The sequence below is a fragment of the Penicillium rubens genome, assembly GCF_028828025.1.
Source record: "Penicillium rubens strain IBT 27055 chromosome Unknown utg000001l_segment0_segment0, whole genome shotgun sequence".
Taxonomy (NCBI): Eukaryota; Fungi; Ascomycota; class Eurotiomycetes; order Eurotiales; family Aspergillaceae; genus Penicillium; species Penicillium rubens.
Genome location: NW_026890599.1, coordinates 6,300,034 through 6,322,272, shown reverse-complemented (window position 1 = coordinate 6,322,272; position 22,239 = coordinate 6,300,034). Strand labels below are relative to the sequence as shown.

The 22,239-nt window shown below is 48.9% G+C and overlaps 5 protein-coding genes across 5 annotated transcripts; 1 reads left to right on the top strand and 4 right to left on the bottom strand.

Annotated features, from left to right (window-relative positions):
* Positions 1-1,543: 1,543 nt before the first annotated feature.
* On the bottom strand, positions 1,544-4,397 carry N7525_002436 (Mechanosensitive ion channel family; the record flags this gene model as incomplete). The annotated part of the gene is made up of 2 exons (XM_002556868.2): positions 1,544-3,721; positions 3,780-4,397. The coding sequence occupies 2 exons, from the start codon at positions 4,395-4,397 to the stop codon at positions 1,544-1,546; spliced, it is 2,796 nt and encodes a 931-aa protein (XP_002556914.1).
* A 1,661-nt stretch (positions 4,398-6,058) lies between these two features.
* Positions 6,059-12,280, bottom strand: N7525_002435 (protein kinase RIM15; the record flags this gene model as incomplete). The annotated part of the gene is made up of 2 exons (XM_002556869.1): positions 6,059-11,662; positions 11,726-12,280. 2 exons carry the CDS (start codon positions 12,278-12,280, stop codon positions 6,059-6,061), a joined length of 6,159 nt encoding a protein of 2,052 aa, XP_002556915.1.
* Positions 12,281-14,636: 2,356 nt separating this feature from the next.
* N7525_002434 (Zn(II)2Cys6 transcription factor) lies at positions 14,637-17,185 on the top strand (the record flags this gene model as incomplete). Its single annotated transcript, XM_061212315.1, has 6 exons — positions 14,637-14,735; positions 14,794-15,157; positions 15,212-15,636; positions 15,694-15,903; positions 15,961-16,130; positions 16,189-17,185. The coding sequence occupies 6 exons, from the start codon at positions 14,637-14,639 to the stop codon at positions 17,183-17,185; spliced, it is 2,265 nt and encodes a 754-aa protein (XP_061071541.1).
* A 706-nt stretch (positions 17,186-17,891) lies between these two features.
* On the bottom strand, positions 17,892-18,450 carry N7525_002433 (uncharacterized protein; the record flags this gene model as incomplete). Its single annotated transcript, XM_002556873.1, has 2 exons — positions 17,892-18,077; positions 18,130-18,450. The coding sequence occupies 2 exons, from the start codon at positions 18,448-18,450 to the stop codon at positions 17,892-17,894; spliced, it is 507 nt and encodes a 168-aa protein (XP_002556919.1).
* A 966-nt stretch (positions 18,451-19,416) lies between these two features.
* N7525_002432 (uncharacterized protein) lies at positions 19,417-19,937 on the bottom strand (the record flags this gene model as incomplete). The annotated part of the gene is made up of 2 exons (XM_002556874.2): positions 19,417-19,602; positions 19,653-19,937. 2 exons carry the CDS (start codon positions 19,935-19,937, stop codon positions 19,417-19,419), a joined length of 471 nt encoding a protein of 156 aa, XP_002556920.2.
* Between the last annotated feature and the right edge of the window lie 2,302 nt (positions 19,938-22,239).

Below are 22,239 nucleotides of genomic sequence, written 5' to 3'. Positions count from 1 at the left end.
GGCAAAGGTTAGGCTAAAAATGAGAAGGATGGGAAGTTGTAGGGGGAAGAGAAGAAGTTGGGGAGCAAAAGATCTCTTTGACGGGGGGAGCACCTGAGGTCACCTGGGCAGACTTCAATGCTACAATGCAATTCCATCAAACTTGTCTCAATGCAAAACTCCCATCGATTACAGATCAATATCTACGACCAAATCATTGATCTTAGCCCCCTATACCTATGATTGGACATCATGAAGGTGATAGGGTCAAATTGACATCAATGAAGATGACGGTCTTAGGCGCAAACCCTCAATTATGACTTGCATTATGGCTTCTGCTCCCCAGTCCGCACTAGAATATGGCGTGAGTCAACATCATCCATGCCCAGGTGGAATAGTCGGATACCCCGACAAACTTGTTAGTTCCTTCGTCTAATACCAGGATCGTGCCAGAACCAGAAGCTGACGCTTCCCTAGTGGCGACATGATATTAAACCGGCTGATTGAGCCCTGCTGTTAGTGACCTTTTTCCATGACCCCAGTGTTTCAATTGTGGCTACGAGACATGCATCTGTAACGTGGTCAGTGGTGGAATCACAGTCCAAGCTGAATCTCAGGGTTCCAGACATGAAGAACGGTGTGGAATGAGATGTGAGACCGCACAGTGCATTACATATGTACGAAGCTGTTAACTCTATCCCCTCTACTTAAATGGAGCCACTTTCAAGATCATTTGGCAGCAACACGAGGATGAGTAGTGTCTTACTACTCCCGGATCGACCGCATATCGCAACATCTTCGGTTCGATGCAAAAGGGGACCTCAGAGCTAATTGGGTTAGTTTACCAAATCACATGAAACAGTACGAAAGAATAATCCTGTCTTATAGGCAGCAATGATATTCTGGAATATAGCTTCACACTCGGTACGCCAATGGGCAAGAGAAGTTATAGAAGCAGGCTAAATCTCAGACGGCATTTTGCCGAAGTTGTATGTGAAAAGAAATATATATACCCATGTTACCTGGTAACACTCTGGTATCATTTCGGGTGCCTTTGCTTTATATATTTCTTGTTCTTTCCGGCGCCGTAACTAGAATAGCAGTTGGATCTTGCCGATGCATCCTCGCGGGCTAGAATGGCTGTCCAAGAGTGACATGAGCGACCAAGAAGCCCCATGGCCCCTGCTAGTGGTTTCTAGGCGAAAAGGCATTGATCTCAGTGGAAATGCAGGTCTTGACAATCTGACATGGAGGCGAATTTTCATTGAAAGAAAGATAGATGTAAATGTTTGAATACAGGTAGAAAAGGAACGTCTTTCAATTGGCCGAGTGACTCGACCTGCTATATATGATCAATAAGCCGCCGGAAGATAGGAAAAAAAGAGCTTTAAGGCCGTTACAGGAATATATGTAGGATAGAAGGACAGGCTAGAATTCTGCTGACACACGGTCTGTCGCAATATATGAAAGGGGAAAGGAAAATATGACAATGTATGTTCAGTGGATGGATATCACATCAATAGACGAGATGGAAATAATGGAAAAGAAAATTACATCTCAAAAATCAATTCGGGTGGTCCTTAGTAGCAGGAACCGTGGCCGGCGGGGGCAGAGTAGGCTCATCAAAGCGGCCCTGCTCCATCAAGTCGTCACGATCGTGACCCACGCTGCTACGGTGGTGGAAGAACCGGTTGCGACTGAGCGATGACCGACCACTACGGAAGCTGTGAGCGTCGGTCGACCCGCGACCGGCGTCATTATTGGAGGGAGCGCTCAGGTTAGAGGGGCGACGATGCCGCGAAGAAGTGCGGCTACGGCGTTCCTCGTCGTCCTCGTTCTCTTCCTGGATGCGACGCTCTGCGGCATCGCGGTTGGCAGTACGGACGATATCATCCACGACCACACCCCGATCCTCGAACACATCTCCCATAATATCGTTGGATGCCATGTTGGACATGCCCAAGGAGAAGTCGACGTGCTTGCGTTGTGAGACAGACGCCCCGCGGGCACGGGCGTTGGCAGAGTGCATACCCTTGCGGAGAATCGATGGGTGACGGATAGCGCTGCCGCTGCCGCTTCCGGTATTCTCTGGCAGGTCGTGGGACTCGTTGGAGATCGGGACCTCCTCGGCGTCGGTGCGAGCTGGGCCCTCGGCAGAGCGTGTATTGCCATAGTTGACGTGGAATGGAATGTCGAACTTGGCACCCTGGAGGTTCATGCGTGGGCCCTCGATGCCGATCTCCTGGAGAGCGATCATGAGCATACATATGAACTTGTTGCGACGCTGCAAACGTAGACCCTCGTTTTGCCAGTTGGACTTGTAAAAGAAGACGATGTTGAGTGTGAGTGAGAAGTTCTCGGTGACGGCACGCATCTCGGTGAGGATGTTGTTCTGGAAGTCGCGTTTCTCGCTACGCACAAACTCCAAAAGGCGCTGTCGCAGGGAGTCGAGTTGGTCAATGGTGGTGCCGTACTTGATAATGATTGGAACTGCCTCCGCAAGCGCGCCCGAACGGCGTTGGTTGAGGACGAAAAGCGTATTGAGGTAGCTGTTTGGCGCCTGCACAACATGGCCTTGCATCTTCTTGAATTCGGTGTAAAGAAGAGTGATCTCCTTCACAAAGTAATCATCACCAAGACCGGAATCACCGGAATTGCCGTAGATGGTCACACGGTCACCAACATCGAAAGGGTGCTTGACAAAGACGAAGATAACCGACTGAAGGAACTCCTGAGCAGTAGCGGAGAACAACCAAGACAGGGCCAGGATAGCAGAGCCTGCGGAGGTGAGCACACCGGCAGCCGAGGTGGAGATGAGCGTCAAGAACACAATCAGCACAATCACGAACACGAAGAACATGAACACATTGTCCAATTTCGACACGACCGAATCCAGGTCCTTGAGAGATGCGGTGATGGACTTGCGCTCACGGCCAATGTCAACGCAAACGGCCTCCAGCTCCTCCATGGAGATATCACCGTTCATGTCGCGATCGAACATGGCGAAGGCAGCTTCGGCCTCCTCGCCGTCATCAAATGCGGCTTTCAGGTCACCACCAAAAACTGTCTCAAATCCATCTCTCACAAAGGTACGATAGAGACGACGCGCCAGGACCTGACTGCCTCCGGTAGTTCGCAGGAGCGCCAAAATGACCTGATAGGCATCGGTGCTGCGAGTAGCCGTGCGGCCAGTGACATCAGCCATTACTGCGCCGGCGACATCGCCGACCCGGTTTCCGACTTTGTTGAGGGCACCCTTAGCCTTCCGCTGGGCCATGCCAGCGTAGTGCAATGGGGTTTTGACCCCTGAAGGGGTCGATTCCTCGTTTTTCTCCTCAAATGCATCGTCTTTCTCACCGAGAGTGGACCGAGACCAATCATACAGCTTGGTCAAACTGCCGATCTGGAATTTGTTGATCTCGATGCGGTCCGCATAGGTCCGCGTATGGAAACTGATGGCAATCAGCTGGATGAGAATCTTTTCGATGAAATTCAGGATAGTCCACACGAAGACGACAATGATGATTTTGTTGAGAGTACCTTCCCAACCCCTTGTCGCCGTATTACCATCCACATGATGGTTTTTCATCGTTGGTAGAAAGGAGATCTCCACGCCAAGCCACCAGTAAAAGAGTGCCGCGTGAAGCTCGACCTGTTTGGCCATGTCGCGCCACTTCTTCGCGTTATTGGTAAAAACACTCGCCAAAAGGCCAACAATTGGAGGCATGCACTTTGCGACCAGCTAAGAGGAAATCAGTAATGCTCCTTCACGGTGGAATGGGGTCACCGATTAGACTCACCCGTCCTGCCCAGAGAGTCAACCAGACAATTTCCAACCAAATTGAAAACCACATCAATTCTACACCACCAACACTGGCATTGGGGTATTTGAGGGCGCCGACCAGCAACGGGATCAGGAGGAGGAGTACAACGGGGAAGATGTAGGTCAAGTAGCGCACGAGGAAACTCGACTGGTGCAGCTTCTTCACAAAGACGGCAATCTGGGTGTTTGGTTTCTCCGGGGGTTTGTAAATCGCGGCCTTTTCGTGCAAAGGGTTTGTAGCTTCATCGAACTCATCCACCATTTCCGAGCGACGCGAACGGGCGCGATTGATAGAATTGCGGTCGTGTTCGTCATCCGGTGCACCGGTCGAATGCGAGGTCATACGCTCGGCTTGCAAGAGCAATAGATCATCATCCATACGAGTAGCCTGCTCCCGACGGGCGGAGGGTGTGCGCAGGGGCGGATCCTCGTCATCATCATGAGCATAACGTGTAGTGTCAACCTTCAAGTGACTCGCGGTGCGATCAGTGTCCGGCTCGGTCACACGGGTTCCATCGTCGGAGGTGGGAGAGATGTCGGAGTCCTTGCGCATATCCTTTTCGATATGAGCTTTTCGTTCCACGGGGGACGACATAATGGCACCGGGCCAAGTATAAAGAGGGGAATTCGGTCAAGGATCAGGGAATGTGTATATTATGGTTTAATGTAGCTAAAAAGAAGAAAATGAAAAAGAAAGAAAATGGAGTAGAGAGACGAATAGAAGAATAGAACAATAGAAGAAGTGAAGAAGAGAATGAGAGACGAGACATCCAGTGGAGACCCATAATAGTGCCGAGGGTCTGGACCTCTTCGTCTAATTAGCTGTTGATTAGGTATTTTAGGTGGGTGGTATTTGGTAAGTGTTTTATTATATTTAGTATTCTATTTATGGGCAATCTTGGTTTCATGTTAATTTGTGAACTTAATTAGGTTAATAGTTAACAAGGTAACTTAGTTATGTAGTTATAGTTATGTTAGATATGGTGAGAATAGGGGATGTTATACCAACATTGGACTATATAGCACATAGCATATACATACCCTATGATATCCTCCATGTACACAAGCTTTTATCTCCTGGAACTTCCAGATTAAGAATCTTTACATACAACAATATGTATTATCTACGTAAGCCAATTATCTTCTGGCCCATCGTAAAAGTTTTTGATCCACCAGGTGGCAATGAAAGGATTTTTGGACGGAGTACGTCTTCCGTACTCCGTACTCCTTACTTCCGTACATCAAAGCATAAAAGGGATATGGATAATATTAACTTGACGGAATAAGGAATCTTTCAAGGTTATACCTCCTGACATTAAAATGCTTTATGCTTATAGTAAGCCCACTCACGCCCAGAACGCCCAGAACGCCAGAACGCCCACACCTCCCACCGGAGATACTTCGGTGCCAGTAACCATTTTGGGTCATAATACTGTACAAAATCATATAAAATCATGTCTACTAATGTCTCCATGTACTAATGTCTACTAATGTCTACTGCCTTTTACAAGTTTAATTGTCATGTGATATAACCATGACGTTGTCCATGAGAAACCAAATTCGACACGTCCGGACCTATTATCCAAGTGTACCTAGGTGTATTGTAGAGCCATTCAGTGGATATATGCATGTCTTCCAAGGTCCTTTTGTTCGTAGTTGTACTCCGTACGCACGGTTGCGACTATCACCCTGAAAAGAAAACTATAAATCTGGGACTTTTGACAGCCTGTCATTTTACAACATATGTGTCACTAGCCGAGATCTGGTTTAGGACTGGGATCATCGCCAGTGATTAGGGCTGTGTCCAATCACAGCTCTCCAGAATCATCGGGGATGCCCGAAGTGGAGGAAGTCCTGAAGTACCCTGCCTCTTACGGAGTACTAGTACTAGTACAAGATAAACATAGATGGATACCAAAAAAAAAAGAAAAGAAAAGAAAACAAATAAAAACAAATAAAACAAATAAAACCGAAGGAGAAAGGCAAAAGGAAAAAGAAAAAGGAAAACAGCATCAAGCTGATGTTGGAATTTCAATCACTAATGTCGCTGGGGGAAAAAAAGAGGTAAAAAGAAAGACCGGAACACCTTGCTCCAAGGAAAAGAGAACATTCAGACATAAGAGACGTGAGAGAGTAAGGAGTAGATAAGCACAAGAAAGTGTACAGACAAGACAAAAGTAGGTGTGCAACAATATGTAGAAGAGAAAAATATCGCAAGATCTCAGGAAGCTTTTGCGAAAGGCAGGAACATAGCATCTATCTTGTGAATGTAAAGCTCAAGTCCGAGCGATGTCGCTCCGGTGGACGAGGCGTCTGTTCCGGATCAAGGTCGGGGGAAGGATGAAGAGGTCGCGGTGTAGCTTCAGCATCTGGTGTGGGGCTACAGTCGGCGTCCTCACCCGAGCCAGCGTCTCGCATCAGCGCGCTGCCGGAGATCTTGACTTCAGGCGTGATTGGCGGAGCAGTGGGATCTGAGATACCACTTTGGGGCAAGTCCCAGGGGGGTGTGGTTTGGCCCTGATTCAACACTGCCGGGCTGGTCTGCGATGTAGTACACTGGGAAGGTCCGGAGTAGATCGAGGTATCCTGGTGGATCAGAGATGGCCGGTGAGGTTGAGAGGCAGATGCTCTCAACCTTGGAGGGGACGTACGAGGACTCGCGGGTTCTTCGCCTTCCGATTCCTCGGGGATGCTGAGGGCCTCGAAACGATCTTCTAGGCTCGTACTGGCCGGGGAACCTAGGGAGCCATCGCTGTCTTCGATCTCGGTAGGCTCCGTGGCTTGGTTCCGGAGAGCCTCCCTCTCCTTCTTCAAAAGTTCTTCACTGCCACTGACAACACTGCCCCGACTGTTGGTCCGCATCATCTCAATCCCCAGTTTAGAGCCGGGACGGCGATTTCGCGAGGGCGGGCTACGCCGTGTTTGGGAATGGCCAAGCTCTTCGTCTTCATCGTCACCTGACTCAGCGCCCTCATACCGCTTCTTCTCCAGTGATTCCCTTTTAGCACGGATGGCCTCACTTGACCGTTGCCTCCGGGGTGTGAGTCCACCGGCTGCATCCATAGCCGCGGGTGCTGAGGCTGCATGAAGGAGGTGAGGCACAGGCACAGCTTTGGGGTCTGGGCTCCCAGGGGGTTCCGCTGGCTCTTCGGATATCCCCAATCCACCGTGGCCTGGATCCCAATCATCGGAATTTCGATTTATGATCACGGGAATCTCCTCGGGCTTAAAAGACTCCATATCTCCGAATACACTGCTGCTGAGCGAATCATCGCGGCTGGATCCTCGGTAAGAGCTGGGGGGATTGAGGACAAATCCAGAGGATGCGGAACTAGGACTGTCGTCGTTTGTCACAGAGGTCGACCGAACACCAGAGCCCGGAACAGGAACACATTGGGAGGGACTGTAGTCAGTTGGAGGAGGTTTCCACATGCACCACCGGGAAAGCGCCTCGGTGAGCTTGGGTAGAGTCGGAGGTTTCTGGATCAGGGCATCGAAGTTGTGATTCTCCGGTAGGTCTTTCAAGTACCCCGTAACAGCGATTATCGGAGTATGCCTGTTGGCACTGCGCGTCTCCCGCACCATTCGAGCAAAATCAACACCGTTGACTTGGGGAAGTCGATATTCAGTCATAATGATGTCGAACTTGACCTCGCTGAGAGCATATCTGACGGCTTCCGCGCCATTTGTAACGGTAATGGTCCGGCAGCGAAGTTTTTCGAACAGGCGTTCCATGACCAGCCGCGAAACAGGATGGTCTTCACAAATGAGCACATCCAACGGCCGGAAAAATGGTCCTTCTAGGACGTTGATTTGCGACAACCGTCGAGAGCTTTGTCGACGACGCTGGACCTTCAAAAGTGCTTTTGTGCGTGGATCCTCGTTGTCAGAAGATGAAGGCGAGATATCGAAAAGTTGACTCCGGCGCTTATGATGATGGGGCACGAAGGGTTCTTTCGGGAACGAGGAAGCGTCTCCATCCTGAGAGCCAATAGTGTGCGACCGGGTGCGGCTCGCTGGCACGCTGCCATGGCGTTGATTGTTGCCCGGCTTGTCAGGGGAATGGGCTGGAATTCGGTTGGCTTTGACAGGAGAGGATGCCACTGAACCCAGTCTGAGATTTGGCATGCGGCCCTGGTCAGCCGAGGAAGGCTGAAAGGTCCCACTCGACTGGTGGGAGGCTGATGAGGAGCCCGACGTTTTGCGCCGTTCTTGGTTAGCCCCAGTGCTGAACTGAACCAGGAGGGGAGAAGATGGCTGCGACGGTCTGCTGGGAGATGAGTTTGTTTGACTCAGGCCAGATGGGGAAGAAGGTCGATTATTATTGCCCTTGTTTTGTGACAAAGTTCGCTGGAGTGACATGGGCAGTGGGCTCCCTTCCAATGACGGCTGAGATGAACTGCCGGACGTCTGAGCGGCTGACGACGAACTGGGTTGTCGGTGCTGCGCCTGGAGAGCCTCCTGGCGCATCTTCTGGATCACATCTTTGTTGGCCTTCTCCAGCATTGGAAGATTCTTAAAGTTAAAGCTGCCAAAATCGTCGGCCATGGCCGGTTCGCTTAGTCTCCGACTGCGTGAATCCCGAGCATCACGGACGTGAGGAGGAATGTGCAATGGCATCAAAGGTCGTTTCGATGAATTAACTTGGGATCGGACCTTGAACAGTGCATCATGAGGCCGATCGGGGCCAGCCGAAGCTGCCGGTTGTGGCGAGTTCTCATCTTCTAACTCCTCCGCAAAAGTTTGTAGAGTAGCGCCACGGGCATCAAAGTACTCTGTGTCCTCCGGGTTCTCGATGTTGGGGACGAATTGCGCCTTATCTTCTAGTAGTGTATCCCAGTTAATATCTGACAACCAAGGATGACTACAGATCTCTGCGCCGCCACTTGGAAACTTCTCTTCTACATTGGCTCCAATCCTGTCACGAGGGTTGAGAGTCATGAGCCTGTTCATGAGGTCCAAAGACTCTGCTGAAGTCAACTCCTCTGGCTCGTCAGGCCAATTGATCCTGCGATGCAGAATGTTTTCAAAGACTTGATCTGGGGTATCCGCATTGAAAGGTGGGTACCCAAAGATAAACTCAAACATGATGCATCCCAAAGACCACCAGTCACTGATCTCATCTTGCCCAACGCCGTTGATGGTTTCCGGGGCTAGGTAGTCAGGGGTACCCACAAAACGGCGATCATGATCTTCAGGATCAAAAAGAGCCATCACTGGAGGCATCATACTCTGCTGGGGAGGGGTATTTTGCGCCATTGGATTGCTGAATGTTGGCTGCAGGGGCTGAAGGTGAGGAGACTCGCCAGCCTCACTTTGGCCCTCTTCTTCAACCATGCTAGTTGAAAACATACTCGGCGATGAGGCAGAAGGCTCATGAGCATTGTCATTAAGCGAGAATGTCCTGAACATTCCATTCAGTCCGTCACTGCCCATGCTATCACTGCGGTATCCCGACGCTCGACGAGAGCTTTGCCGACTCAGACCGCTCTGGTTGAGGCTAAAGTAGGATGGCTGAATGGCATTGGCGGACACATCCGGGGTAATTAGCGGGGTAGAGCCGGGTGACGAGCTTGCCTGGAAGTCGAACGAGGCCGATCGAGAAGATGCAATCGATATCGCACGGGGGATTGAGTTCTGCTTTAGTAGATCAGGAGCCGACTCATCGGGGTTCTTCAGCACCCGCTTCTGACGACCGACCAACCCCATACGCGAAAGTCCAAAGTCGGTGAGCTTCAAATGACCTGTTTGGTCGATAAGGAGGTTATCAGGCTTTAGATCGCGATGCACAATGCCCCGGCTGTGGAGATGTTCAACTCCAAGCACCACCTCACCGATGTACTTCTTAGCCCAGTCCTCGGGGAGACCTCCAAGTACCTTGACCAGTGATGAACAGTCACCTCCGTTGAGATATTCCATCACCAAGTAAAGATAATCCTTACTAGAAAATGTCCAATAAAGCTTGGCAACGAAGTCACTCTCCCCTTGCCACATCATGATGGCACGTTCGGCCTTTACGTTGGTGACCTGATTCTTGGCAATCATGTCGGCCTTCTTCAGAACTTTCATGGCATAGTACTCGCCAGTGGCCTTCTTTTTCACCAAGTAGACACTGCCGAACGCACCCTTGCTGATTGGCTTGATGATTTCAAAATCGCGGATAGACAATGGAGCAGGTCGAGGCTGTTGCTGGCTCATCGAAGGTAAGCGTGGGGATGGCGGTGGCTTCGTAACATCCGAAGAAGTTGCCGAGGACTGCCGGCGATGGTGGCGGCAGTGATGGAGAGCTAATTCATTTGCGTATGCAGATGGAGACGCCATTGGTGACGGCATGCTTTCACCACCGCTAGACATACGGGGCTTCGGCATGCGCAACGGGGAATGAGGCCCTGAAACTCGAGCAGGAGAGGGCTGTCGACGAGGAGAACTCGAGAGTCCAGGCAGAACCAGGCTCCGACGCTTTCGATCGAAGCTCCTCTCGGATGAGGGCGAGTCTGTTCTTATGGCTCCAGGGAAGACGGAGGACGGCAGACTGCTATCGCTACTGTCTCCAGCGTCGATCTCCGCTAGGGAAAGGCCAAGTCGAGAAGGCTGTGATGTACCCAGAAGTCCTGCAGCACTTTTATGAGATCGCGGGGTGGGGCATTCTAATGGGCTGTTAGAACCCGTGGATACCGCGGCCGAGGATGGTCTGCGCTCCGGTTGTGAGAGCAATGAGCGATCTGGTGAATTACGCATTGACAGAGTCAGGGCAGACGTCGGTCGCCGGGGAGAGGGTGCCGCTGGATACGGCCTTTGTTGCAATTCATGGCTCATGTTTTGGGAGACGGGCTCTTCCTCAGCAATACTATTGTTATCGCTGAGAGCGACAGTGCCCTCGACAGTGCTCTCGGGCGCCACTTCTTCATCGGATGAGCACGAAGAATCACTGAGCTGACCAGCAGCTATGCGCTCCGCTTTGCTTAGCGCTGCCCCGATGCATTCCTCGACTAGCACTGTGTATTCTATGCGAATTCGTTCGCCGTATTCGACAATCTTGCGATGGCGTACAACTGCATCAACCTTTGCCTTGGCAACTTGTTCGGTGTCTGCCGACAAAGCGGCCAGACCTTCTTCTTGTTCCAAGGTGTTGGAGCTGGGGGACTGCCACTGAAGGACCTGGGAGATCCGCGATTCAGATTGAGGTGACAACGTCCGGAAGTCCTCTGCGTCTGTCCGGGGAGATTCCTTGATCATCGGCATACTAATCTCCAGTGAAGTGTCGCACAGGTCAAGAACGAGCTCCACGATGCGAGCCAGTGGTCTCCGCACTGTGAATGAGCGTGGTCGGTTTGGAATAGAACCAGACGCAGAATGTTCGCGCGACCGAGGCGGCGTGCCGGGCGCTGAATTACTGCTTGAGACAGGGCCGGACGACGGAGCAGAGCTGGTAGATGAGGGGCCGATGGCTAATCCCTTGTACTCCGCTTGGGGGACGGGCGTTGGATTTCCATCACTCCCGATTAGAGGTCTGCCTTGTCGAGCCTCTAAAGCATCGAGGACCTTGACAATGGCATGACGATGCTCATTGAGGTTTTCCTGGGCCATTTGAACATCCATCTCGGCCCGATGCTCCTGCAGACACAGATCTGAATGTTTCTCGAACCACCATGGCGTAATCTGGCGTTCACATATGCGACAGAGGACAGCGGTCGGGGCGGGATGCTTGGAAGGATCGGGTTCTGTCGCTGCAGCCTCGGCCAATTCGGTCAAATAATTTGCCAACACCTCCGCTCCAACACCCAAAGACTCCACCAGCAGATGCGGCAGATCGATTGTCACTTCTCTTGGCTCGGTAACCGGTCGTAACATCCACATGGTCTGTATTCAGGTGTCAGCGTTATAAACAGCGCTAGGCGACAAAAACATTGATGGGATACGCACATGGCCAGCTTCATCGTCTGTCCGGTCATAGACCATGATCCCCTGTCCCTCCATGTTGAGCACATTGTGATGATGCTCTTCCTCGTGAGGTTTCCCAGTCGTGTCCTCTGACTTCTCACCGAGGGCTTGCTTCCCTGTAGCCGTCGGGGGTGGTTCAGGCGCGTACTTCAGAACAGAATCCGGTCCCATCTGCAGGGCGAAGCGAATGAAGCGACTCCGCGAATCATCCTGCCTCATCGATTCAATAGCATCACGAAACACATCCTTGTTGCCCAACAAGATTTCTGATATCATATGGCCCTCCACTGATTCAGGGGACGAGCCGACCACCTGCTTCCACGATGGGCTGACCCATTTGATGCAGCCCTCCAAATCCATATCCACAATAATGTTCAATGTCTGTTCGGCCGCTTCCTTCAAATCCTCGCGTTCCTCTCGCATATTATCGTTCAATGTTCGAGTCATCTTCGGGTCGATATTCCGAGCCTCCTGCCGCAACGCTGTCACGGCAGGAGGCGCGAGGAATTGTGGTTTGGGGGAATCATTGCTGGCCATACTGACTCGCTCGGGCGACGGAGTCGGATTTGTTCGAGGGGTAGGAATGCGACAGAGCGATGGAATCAAGACAAATTGAATAAATCAAGAATATTGTTCCAGCCAAGCAGAACCGACTGCTGGGCAGCGCGGGTGCCCTTAATCGAGGTTATTGATTCATCCGTAGCATCAACTGTCCATATCCGAAGTTGTAAGACTCGGGAACAGATCAATTCAAGAGCTCTGGAGTGATGGCAGTCGACCAATTCACAGTTAAATTTGTGTGTTCAGAGGTGTCGAGACAGCGCACTGAAACACGAAACGTTATACGGAGGATAACGGAAGCCGTGCCTATGCGGGGAATAGCGCGACAGCGACGCGCTCGACAACGTCAACCCCAGAGGAGGCTGACCCGAGAAAGGGAAGGGAACTTGATCAAAATTGAGACCTGGGGGTCATAGAAATGAGTAGAAACGGGAAGGTGAGAATGTTCTAAGTGGAAGAGTCGTGATGGGGGGGGGGGGAATCGAAGGAGTCGAGGGCGGTGATTGGTGAGGTGTGCGTTTCCTGCACCACGTACTTCCCACCTCTCTCTTTTTTTTTCTTTTCTTTTCTTTTTCTTTTCTTTTTTTCTGTTTTGTTTTCTTGTTCACATATTCCTTATTATATTTTGAACATTTCTTACACTTACAATATATTATCTAGGATCGAGATTTTGTATGTTGATCGTCTCTGGGGAGAGATCCTATAGAGAGATTCTATATTGTATACATCCCATGTTCGTAAATCAACGTCATGACATCCAAGTAAAGGATGTAAAAACAGATTTGGAGGTATAAACACTAACTAGATACGCACCTCTGGATATGGTACTTTTGTCTATAAGCAACCCATGTACTATGTATCATATGGTTAGAGGGTTTAGTTTCAGATCCCTTCATGCCGAACAGGCCATCCTCCATACTTCCTCCATATTTCTACCAAAAACAGGAAAGTCGAAAAGACCCAAAAAAGGAAAAAGAAAATATTCCCCGACTTCATTGGACGCCACCGGATGTAGTTCCTAATTCCCCATACAATGAGAGCTTGAGTTCTCTCCCCAACTGCACTTGCACTTGCATATTGGGATATTATAGTATAATATATTAGGACTGGGCATGGAATGCTTCCTACTCCGTATATTACAGTTGTTTCACCGGACATTTGTTTCACAGATGTCTGAAAAAAGAGAAATCGCTGATCTTATAGTCCCTTACTGTGTGAACCATATCAATCTGGTTGAGGGATCCAGTAATATAACATAATATCATTGGAGAATACCTACCTGGGTACTACTCCAATTCTAACCTGACAAATGAATATACCAAAAACGTCCCAAACCCCCCAGAATAGGCCCGGAATGTTCGGCAGTCAACGTTGCTCCGCCTTCACCCTTTTCCGGATCTGCGGGGTAGTCAGCTGATTCATATTCTGGAGATGATCTTCCTTCAATATCATGACTACCTATATTGTATGTACTGATATGCATGTTATTCATGTTATTATGTTATTCATGACCATTTTACAACCTTGGTGTTAACAGGGTAGTACTCCCCGAGTAAACTTTGCTTTTTCCCATTTCCCCTCCTATGTTGTCTGCACTGATCTGCCTCCTATAGGGTCATGTCTAGCATGAAACTCTACCTATCTATGACGAGGGTAATTACGCACCGTGTACAGTGCGTTACATACTTTAAACGAAAAGAAGGGGTGCTTGAGACTTGTGGGGTATTCTGTCGGGTGAATACATAGTAGTATTATTACGATATATATCTATATCTGAATTGCCTTTCCATTTTCAAAGCCTCAAAAAAAAAAAAAAAAAAAAAGAAAAGAAAAACCCGCTGTAGAATAACATAAACCTGCACGCTTTGAGTCTACTTGGATGTCCCTAATTATACATACAGAAACCCTCTATATCGTTCATTTAGGCGAAGGGGAGATTGATGTCTCAAAAAAACAGAACACATCCAAAAGCAGTATCTGAGAAGTCATTTAAAAATACCTCCAAAATGCCTACAAAATACTTGAGAAAACTAGATCCAACTATTCCAACCTTGGAAGGTTCTAGGTATGACTGATTAGAACTACTTATATAATAATGTTACCTGAAGCACCTGGGCAGTTATGAACAGACGTTGTGGCCTGAATCGCAAGAGTTACTACCTTAATGCCTGAGGCAGCAAGGCGCGAAAGTCATTGCTTTGTAATGTTAAGAATGGCAACATTGGATCATTGTCCATGGATTTCCAAACAGCTCAAGGCTTCCAATCCTAAGGGCACAGTACTGGAACCCATTGAAAGAAACTGATTCCAGCCTGTTCCGTATCACTGCGCTATGTCTGCAGCACCGGCAGATGAACTTGCTAGGCGCAAGCGACCGGGTAGAAAGTATACGTCCCGAGCCTGTGAGACATGTCGGCAACGACGAGCCAAGGTAAGACGATAGCGCCCCCACAATCCATTGAAGTCTGTGTTAATATTGAAACGTATAGTGTGATGGCAATCGACCGTCTTGCTCTCGCTGCATTGACCGTGGCGTTCAATGCGAGTACTCTACAGCAGAGGACGGGCGACAGCCAGCGCCCAAGTCCTATGTAATCATGCTGCGCAAACGTATTGAACTATTGGAGCGCGTGCTGCACACCCACGGAATTGACCCTGACGCCGCCATCCAGCTAATGACGAAAAATGGCGAGGCTAACACTGAGTCTCCCGCTTGCTCGAATGTTGATGACTTGTGTACTACGTTTGACGGTGCACTGACGCTTGACGAGTCATTAAATTTCGACCAGGATGGCGAAGTGCGATATTTTGGGCCGACAAGTATGCGATTGCAGTTTCGATCTTCATCGAAAGGTGAGCTGCAATGGCCCATTTGTTTCAGTACAGAGGGTTGCTAACAGTTCCTAGATTCGCCAAATAAAGAGGCATACCAGTACCAGTCCGATGGTCCTGCCACCCGGACTGATGAAACACCGCTGGATGGGAGTACAGACTCGTCACAAGAAGGCTTGGTACCAGAAGACGGGCTTCGATCCCATTTGATCGACCTGTTTTTTGAGTGGGAACAGCCATGGCTTCAGATGGTGAACGAGAAACTGTTTCGAGATTCCATGAGGCATGGAGGGCGATACTTTAGCCCCCTTCTTTTAAATTGTATCCTGGCTTTAGGGTCACGGTACTGCGATCGCATCGAAGTGAGATCAGACCCTAGTAATGCGAACACAGCCGGCAAGATATTCCTCGAGAGGGCAGAGAAATTGATTCAAAACGACCTCAGATGGCCCAAGATCACGACAATCCAGTCTTTGTCGATCATGGGCATGGTTTATATTGTAAGTCTAATATCACAGGCTTTTGCCCGAAGGGTTGACTAAACTAACATTTGACAGGCAATGGGGTCTGATGCTGCTGGGTGGCTTCATCAGGGCATGGCCAATCGCCTGGCCTTAGATATGGGTTTTAACATGGATCCTTCGGTCCTTTCCGGAGCAGTTGCTCTTCCACCCATCGAAGTCGAGCTGCGAAGGCAGATCTACTGGGCTCTGTATTGCCACGATAAACTGTCAGCAAGCTACACTGGCAGGGTGTGCACGTTACTGGTATGCTGTATCACAAATATTCTCTTTGCACCAAACTCACATTCACTTGTCGCACAGGACTCCCAAGGTGTCGTCAACAAACCATTTCCTTTATGTGCCTCGGATGTTTATCTGCCCTCAGCAAATGGCAATGGACAATTAAGGTCTGCATCTCAAAGAGACGTGGTACAGTTGCATAGGGCAATGATTGACCTGTGTCGTATATTCGAGAAAGTCCTGCTTACATTGTGAGTCTATTGTGTCATTCCTCACGTTCATCTGCCTCACTGACATATATTACCCAAGCTGGTCTCCAAAGCCACTCCTAGAACCTAACCAACGTTCCACATTTTTTGACTCCTGTGTGCTTGAACTCAAGACCTGGTACTACGATCTTGCCCCAGAGCTCAAAGTTGACCGTCCATCTGGTCCCTCCCGTTTTCCTCACACCTACACTTTATGCATGGTATACCATACCGTGTACATTTTACTTTGCGTACCCTTTCTGAGCAACAACCCTGCCAATCAAGATGCTAGCAATCCTGCAGACCTACAGTCACAACAGAACAGCAGCGACAAAGAATCGGAGCGTGCTTGTAAACAGAAAGTCATGGCAATATGCGCCAACTCAACCCGAGGAATGTGCGTTGTCGCCCAGAAACATAGACAGAGATTTGGCAGCTTTAGGCTGAGCCCTATAACAGCGACACACTGCATGCTATCAGCAGCATCGATCATCATTGAGAAATGTTGCATTGATCCCACCATGGAATCGGAGACAGGGAACCGGGATTCTCAAGTTCCATCGTCACAGGCGGCCGTAGGACTCTGCCTTCAGGTTCTGCAGGAACTCTCGACGTCATGGAATATCGCAAAGCGCATCGGACGGAACCTGGAGAAATTGTATTGCCAACGACTGAACTGCGATATTAATCATATGCCACCCGCACCCTCACTGGAATGCGATGGCCTTTGCACAAGTACCTATCAACCGGCAGGCATGGATGGGTACCTAGGGCCCTTGGCCCCGACTGAGCGACTCAACGGTCCACTCGACCCGCAAGACCTGCATTTTCAAAATACACTTTTGGCACCACTTCCAAATATCGATTGGGTCGATGCCCCTGCTTCAACCAACATTCACCAACACGATAACAACAGCTTGGTTGGACTTGGGTCAGCCCCTAGCCCCGATGAAGTTTTTATCAACAACCTCGGCTTTGCATTCTCGGCCAATTGCCTACCCAGCGACTATAACATGTTTGATACCTTGAATCAAATGTATTTAGAAGATATATGGTGATATGAGAAAGATAATGATTCCCCCATTTCAACCTATCTCATCATCGGAAAGGCATCGTATTCAGTGTTTCATACGTACATGTGCTAAAGGATCGGGAATCCACTCGCATCAACAACTCGCAAGCTTGTAACCCCAAACACGCTTGCCCGACTACGCATACCAGCCATGCTGTTGCTTCGGACACCCACCTCGCAGGTACGAGCTTCAGGAAAAATCGTCGTCATTGATAATATTTAGTATTTCAGCATCGGCCTCGTACACTGACGCAGGGAAATACTCGTGTCCGATGTTCGTCGTGCGCGAACGGTTACCTGCTGCGCCCCGTCCAACGACAACGTAGTCGACTGTGGTATTGCCGGTTGTTCGAGTGTTGGAGCTATTACTCTTGAACAGATCTCCGAAGACGCCATGGGCCCGTGAGAGTAGGACTAGGAGCACAAGGTTGGTAAAAGGAAATGTTGATGAATGATGGTAAATAGTTGAATCGATACATTCAAGTCACAGACGTGGAGCATAGTGCCACAATAGTCAGTAGAGACCATGTAGACACAAAGCTTCTACATATTACGGTTACCAGTAAATTATACAATGATGAAGATGATGACTTTATTTCTGTCGCTCTCTGTCCATATCAAGATAGTGTCCTTTCAACTGCATCAGATGCACCTAATAAACTATTAGGAACCCCATGGCTTGAAAGAGACCCCTAGAGAAGCTTTCGGAGGAGGACTCGGAGGACCTTGTCCTGTTTGGCGATGTCACGACCAAAGAACTTGTGGGTCTCCTCGGTGTAAGCAGCAAGGGCCTTCTTGCCCCTGAATCGGGTAGGGGTGTAGTCCGAGTCCCAACAATCAAGGAGGTCGACAAGGTTGACATGCACCAGCGCTAGAGCCTACACCAGTAAGAGAGTGTCACTATATTGTATTGGCTAGACGGGACCTTACCTTCTTGCACTGGTTAATGGACTTGAATGAGTCGTTTAGTCCAACCTTGACACAAAGCTCCTGCCACGTTGCCAAGTTGGCTGCGCGGTAGCCAATCAGACGGTCATATTCGTCGTTCATGCAGGCGGTCCAGTTCCTTTTCCAGGTCTTGGAACCCTGCTTCCAGCCTCGCTGCCGGGCAATTAATCCAAAGGCAGCGGTAATAGGAAGCTCCGCGTTGCATGGAGCGCCAAGCTTTCGCAGATGGTTGTTGGGGTGCTGCGGAGGAGAGATTGAGGGATCAGCCGGAGGAACGTCTGGAGGAGGAAGCGAGACGACCATGATGAAAAGTCGGTGGTCGGCTAAAGTTGAGAACCCAGGTTAGCTTGGCTAATCAGTAGGAAGGGAAGCCATCCTTACATTTGTGGAGAAGGAAGATGAAGAAAGTGAGAGATGTTGATTTGAGAGAGAGATGAGAAGTGTGGATGAAGAGTAGCAGGTGAAGGTGACTGAGAAAAAGATGAAGTGAGAGAAAGAAGAAGGCCTGTGGGAAAAGAGCGACTACCATTTGAAGAAAATGAGGGAAAAATGGAGGCTGCGACATCCAAGGGCTTCTTATAATTCTTCTATATCACGTAGACATCTTTTCACTCGAGATGAAATTAGATCAAAGTTGTAGATTTACATATAGGATCACTGTACTGTTTCAAATTCTCGGTTATCTCAAGCAGAGGACCTGATCCTGCTTGGCAATGTTGCTAAGCCTAAAGCCTTGTGCATGAAGTTGTATTGTGAGTACGTTGAGGGTGATGGTGGAAATCGTGTGGATAAGCGAGGCTGAGAGGCTCGCCTAACTGGTTTGAGCGTTAGATACTGATGAGAATTTTGCACGTACTGGAAGGGTGAAGCAAGAATGTAGGACAGGTTGAGTGAAACATAGGTTAAGGGTTGGGAGATGAAAGGGCGTAGAAGTGAGAACTGACAGAGAAGTGACAACAAATGATGGGTACGAGAGTGTCAATAAGGATGGGATGCAAGAAGTTGGAATAGCACTTAGGAAGACATCTGAAACCACGTAGAGTTAGATGGAGCCTACAATATTCTATACCATGTAGACACTCATCACTTTCGATGGTGAAGATCGCCAGAATCTCAAATATCTTCGCTATGCTGAAATCAAAACTCGCCTACTCCGTGTGTATTTCCATATTGTTGTAGTCCATGCTCCATTTCACGCGTCCCGTGCAACCCAAGGGATCATCTGCCTTAGAAGAGACATATCACCTCACACCCAGAGAGAATGACTCTTCAGAGCAGCTTACGAAGCAGAACTCGGAGGACCTTATCTTGCTTGGCGATGTGTCGTCCAAAGAACTTCTGAGTTGACTTGGTGTATGTAGCAAGGGCCTCCTTGTTTTGAAATCGCATCGGGATGGTATCGGAGTTCCACGAATCCAGAAGGTCGACGATGTTCACGTGGACACGAGCCAGGGCCTACACTGGTTAGTGAGGGATAGGAAAATCAGTCCACACTGGTGATTTACCTTCTTGCACTGGTTGATTGACTTGAAGGAATCCTTAATTCCCAGTTTGGCACATAGCTGTTGCCAAGTCGTGAGGCTGGTGACACGGCAGCCAATCAATCGGTCATACTCGCAATTCATGCAAGCATTCCAATTTTTCTTCCAAGTCTTAGAGCCAGGTTTCCAGCCCCGCTGCAGGCCGACGAGGCCAAAAGCAAAGGTAAGGGGAAGTTCTGGGTCATAAGGGGAGCCGAGCTTCCGCAGAACCTGGTTGGGGTGCTCTGTAGGAGCAAGCGGGACCTTCATGGCAGTGGTTGTCTACAGTTAACGACATCAGTTAGCCAGTGAACCGGGAGGGTGGGAATATCCTTTTAGGTACCTTTCTTGATGAGGAAGGCAATAGGGGAGTTGATTTGGGGACAGAGGAGAAGATAGGTAAGAAAGGAGAGACGAAGAGAGAGTGTGTGAGATAAGTGAAGGGAAACAGCCTCTGATTTGAATGAGAAAGTGAGAAGTCGAGTCTGAAAATTGTTTTATATTGGAGCGCAAATGCAACCTTGGAAGCTGTCGGTGTTTCACTACCATGTCCACATCTGCAAAGAGACACCCTACTAGACATTTAGAGACAAAAAATATCTGTTCTAGTGAATGGAATTGTGAATTCAAGGTGAAGTCCAGTGCTTTGTATCCTTTGTACCCTTTGTACGCGACATGCTAGATGACTTGCTCTAACTTGCACCTAAGCAAGGAATATCCTCCTAGACATACCAATAACTGTTAACATATAAACAGTCCATGCCAGTCCTAGGGAATCTGTATAATTTCTATCAGGGAGACTGGCACTCGGCACATGGCATGTGGGGAAATGTTCCAACCTTCAATGTTGCTGCCTGGGTCGACACTTCCACACTTCCACACTTTTATCATTTAACAAACATCTCTATCAGAGGCATGGAATATAGACGTGAAATCGGCAATGACCCGGCTAACTTAGAAGCCCCTTATATCGACCGGCAACTCTTAGTAACGGACCTCGCCCGTTTAATAGACTTAGCGATCCTTAAACAATCCCTAAGCCTAAAGTCTGTTATCCTAACGGCCTCTTCCTTTAGCCACCTCTCTCGGGTCGCACGTTCTCGACCCGAGTTGCAACAACTCAACCAAATCGGTGCTGGTCTATAGGGAGCTGTCTTCGAGTAGGTTGGGAAGCCCCTAGCTCTAAAAAAAGAAAGTCTAGGAAATAAAAAGCTACCATTAAGCCTCTATTAAGAGTATAAGATCCACGGTGATATTTCAGCTACATTCGAACATTACTAGTCTATCAATAGGGAATTCCGAGTACCGAAACCTTTCGAGTTTATCTCTAGGAAGGGGAACAACACTTTCTAGGATGAAATCTTACTAAAAACCCCCTAGGGTTATCGTATACGTGGCGACCTTATGATAATAGAATGGATTCTTCTATTACCGAAAGTTGTGCGAAGGGCCTTGATCTCCTAGTTTTGCGTTTCCGAATATCGCGATAGCACTAAAATCGAAGCTATCCTCAATCAACCTAGTAACAAACACTGCCTCGCCCGTGTTTACCTCAGAAAGCCTAATAGTAATATTAACCACGACCTCCCGCTACGAAACCTCCCTCTATATCTCGTAGCGATAGAGCGGATTAGCGTCGAGACTCTCTACCTTATAACCGCGATAGGTAAAGCCTACGTAACCTTACACTAGGGCGCCGCCACTAACGGGGATGATATAGAGTTTGTGCTTAGAACATCAGCTATAGCTACCTAAGGAATAGACTATGCGCTGGACCTTTAGTATCGCGCCGTTTAGCTATATCTCTTGGATTTTGGACAATGCGAGGCGGTTGACTTGGCCTAGAATCCGGATGTTGTTTATCTGGCTTTTAAAGGAGCTATAGTAACGGGGGATAATCAAAGTTTTATTCCGCATTACTTAAAGAGCCCGGCACTGTTCGCGACATTTCGACAAGGATATATCGAAGCAGGCAATGTGATTTTATCGGACAAGAAGTTACAGAACAAGTTCAACATAGAGGACTTTATGTAAGAGTATAAGGAGTATGTCGAAGACTTCCTGTAATAGCATCGTTACAATAACGAGGGAGCTGATGGCTAAACTTGCTGTGTTCCAAGGTCGGTTTAATGGATACAGTTAGTCGGGATACTCTTTATAGTTAGTCAATGTTTCCTAACTCATAGTTGTAGTAGTTATCCCAGTTAGAGTAGGGAGTCGATCTTTTTCATCTGTCACTAGTTATACCGAAACAAGACATTTTTATTCTCTCCACCTCAATAGCGTATAGATCGCCAAAGAACTTCGATGTATATGCCCAATACGCACGTTCCCCGTCACGCCCGAGAAACAAAGTCTGTTTCTTCCGGATGTCCAGATGTCGTATAGATATTCCGGTCGAGACGACAGACCGAAATGCGGGAAGTCCTTGGCAAAAATGCGGAGAAGCTGGGGTGAATTCATAGAGCACTTTATGTATACATGTATACTGTACATAGCATAGGTCACTGCCGCTTTTATGAGGGCGCTCAGAGTCCGGGTACCTTTCAGTACGGGCCTAGCGAGATAGCCC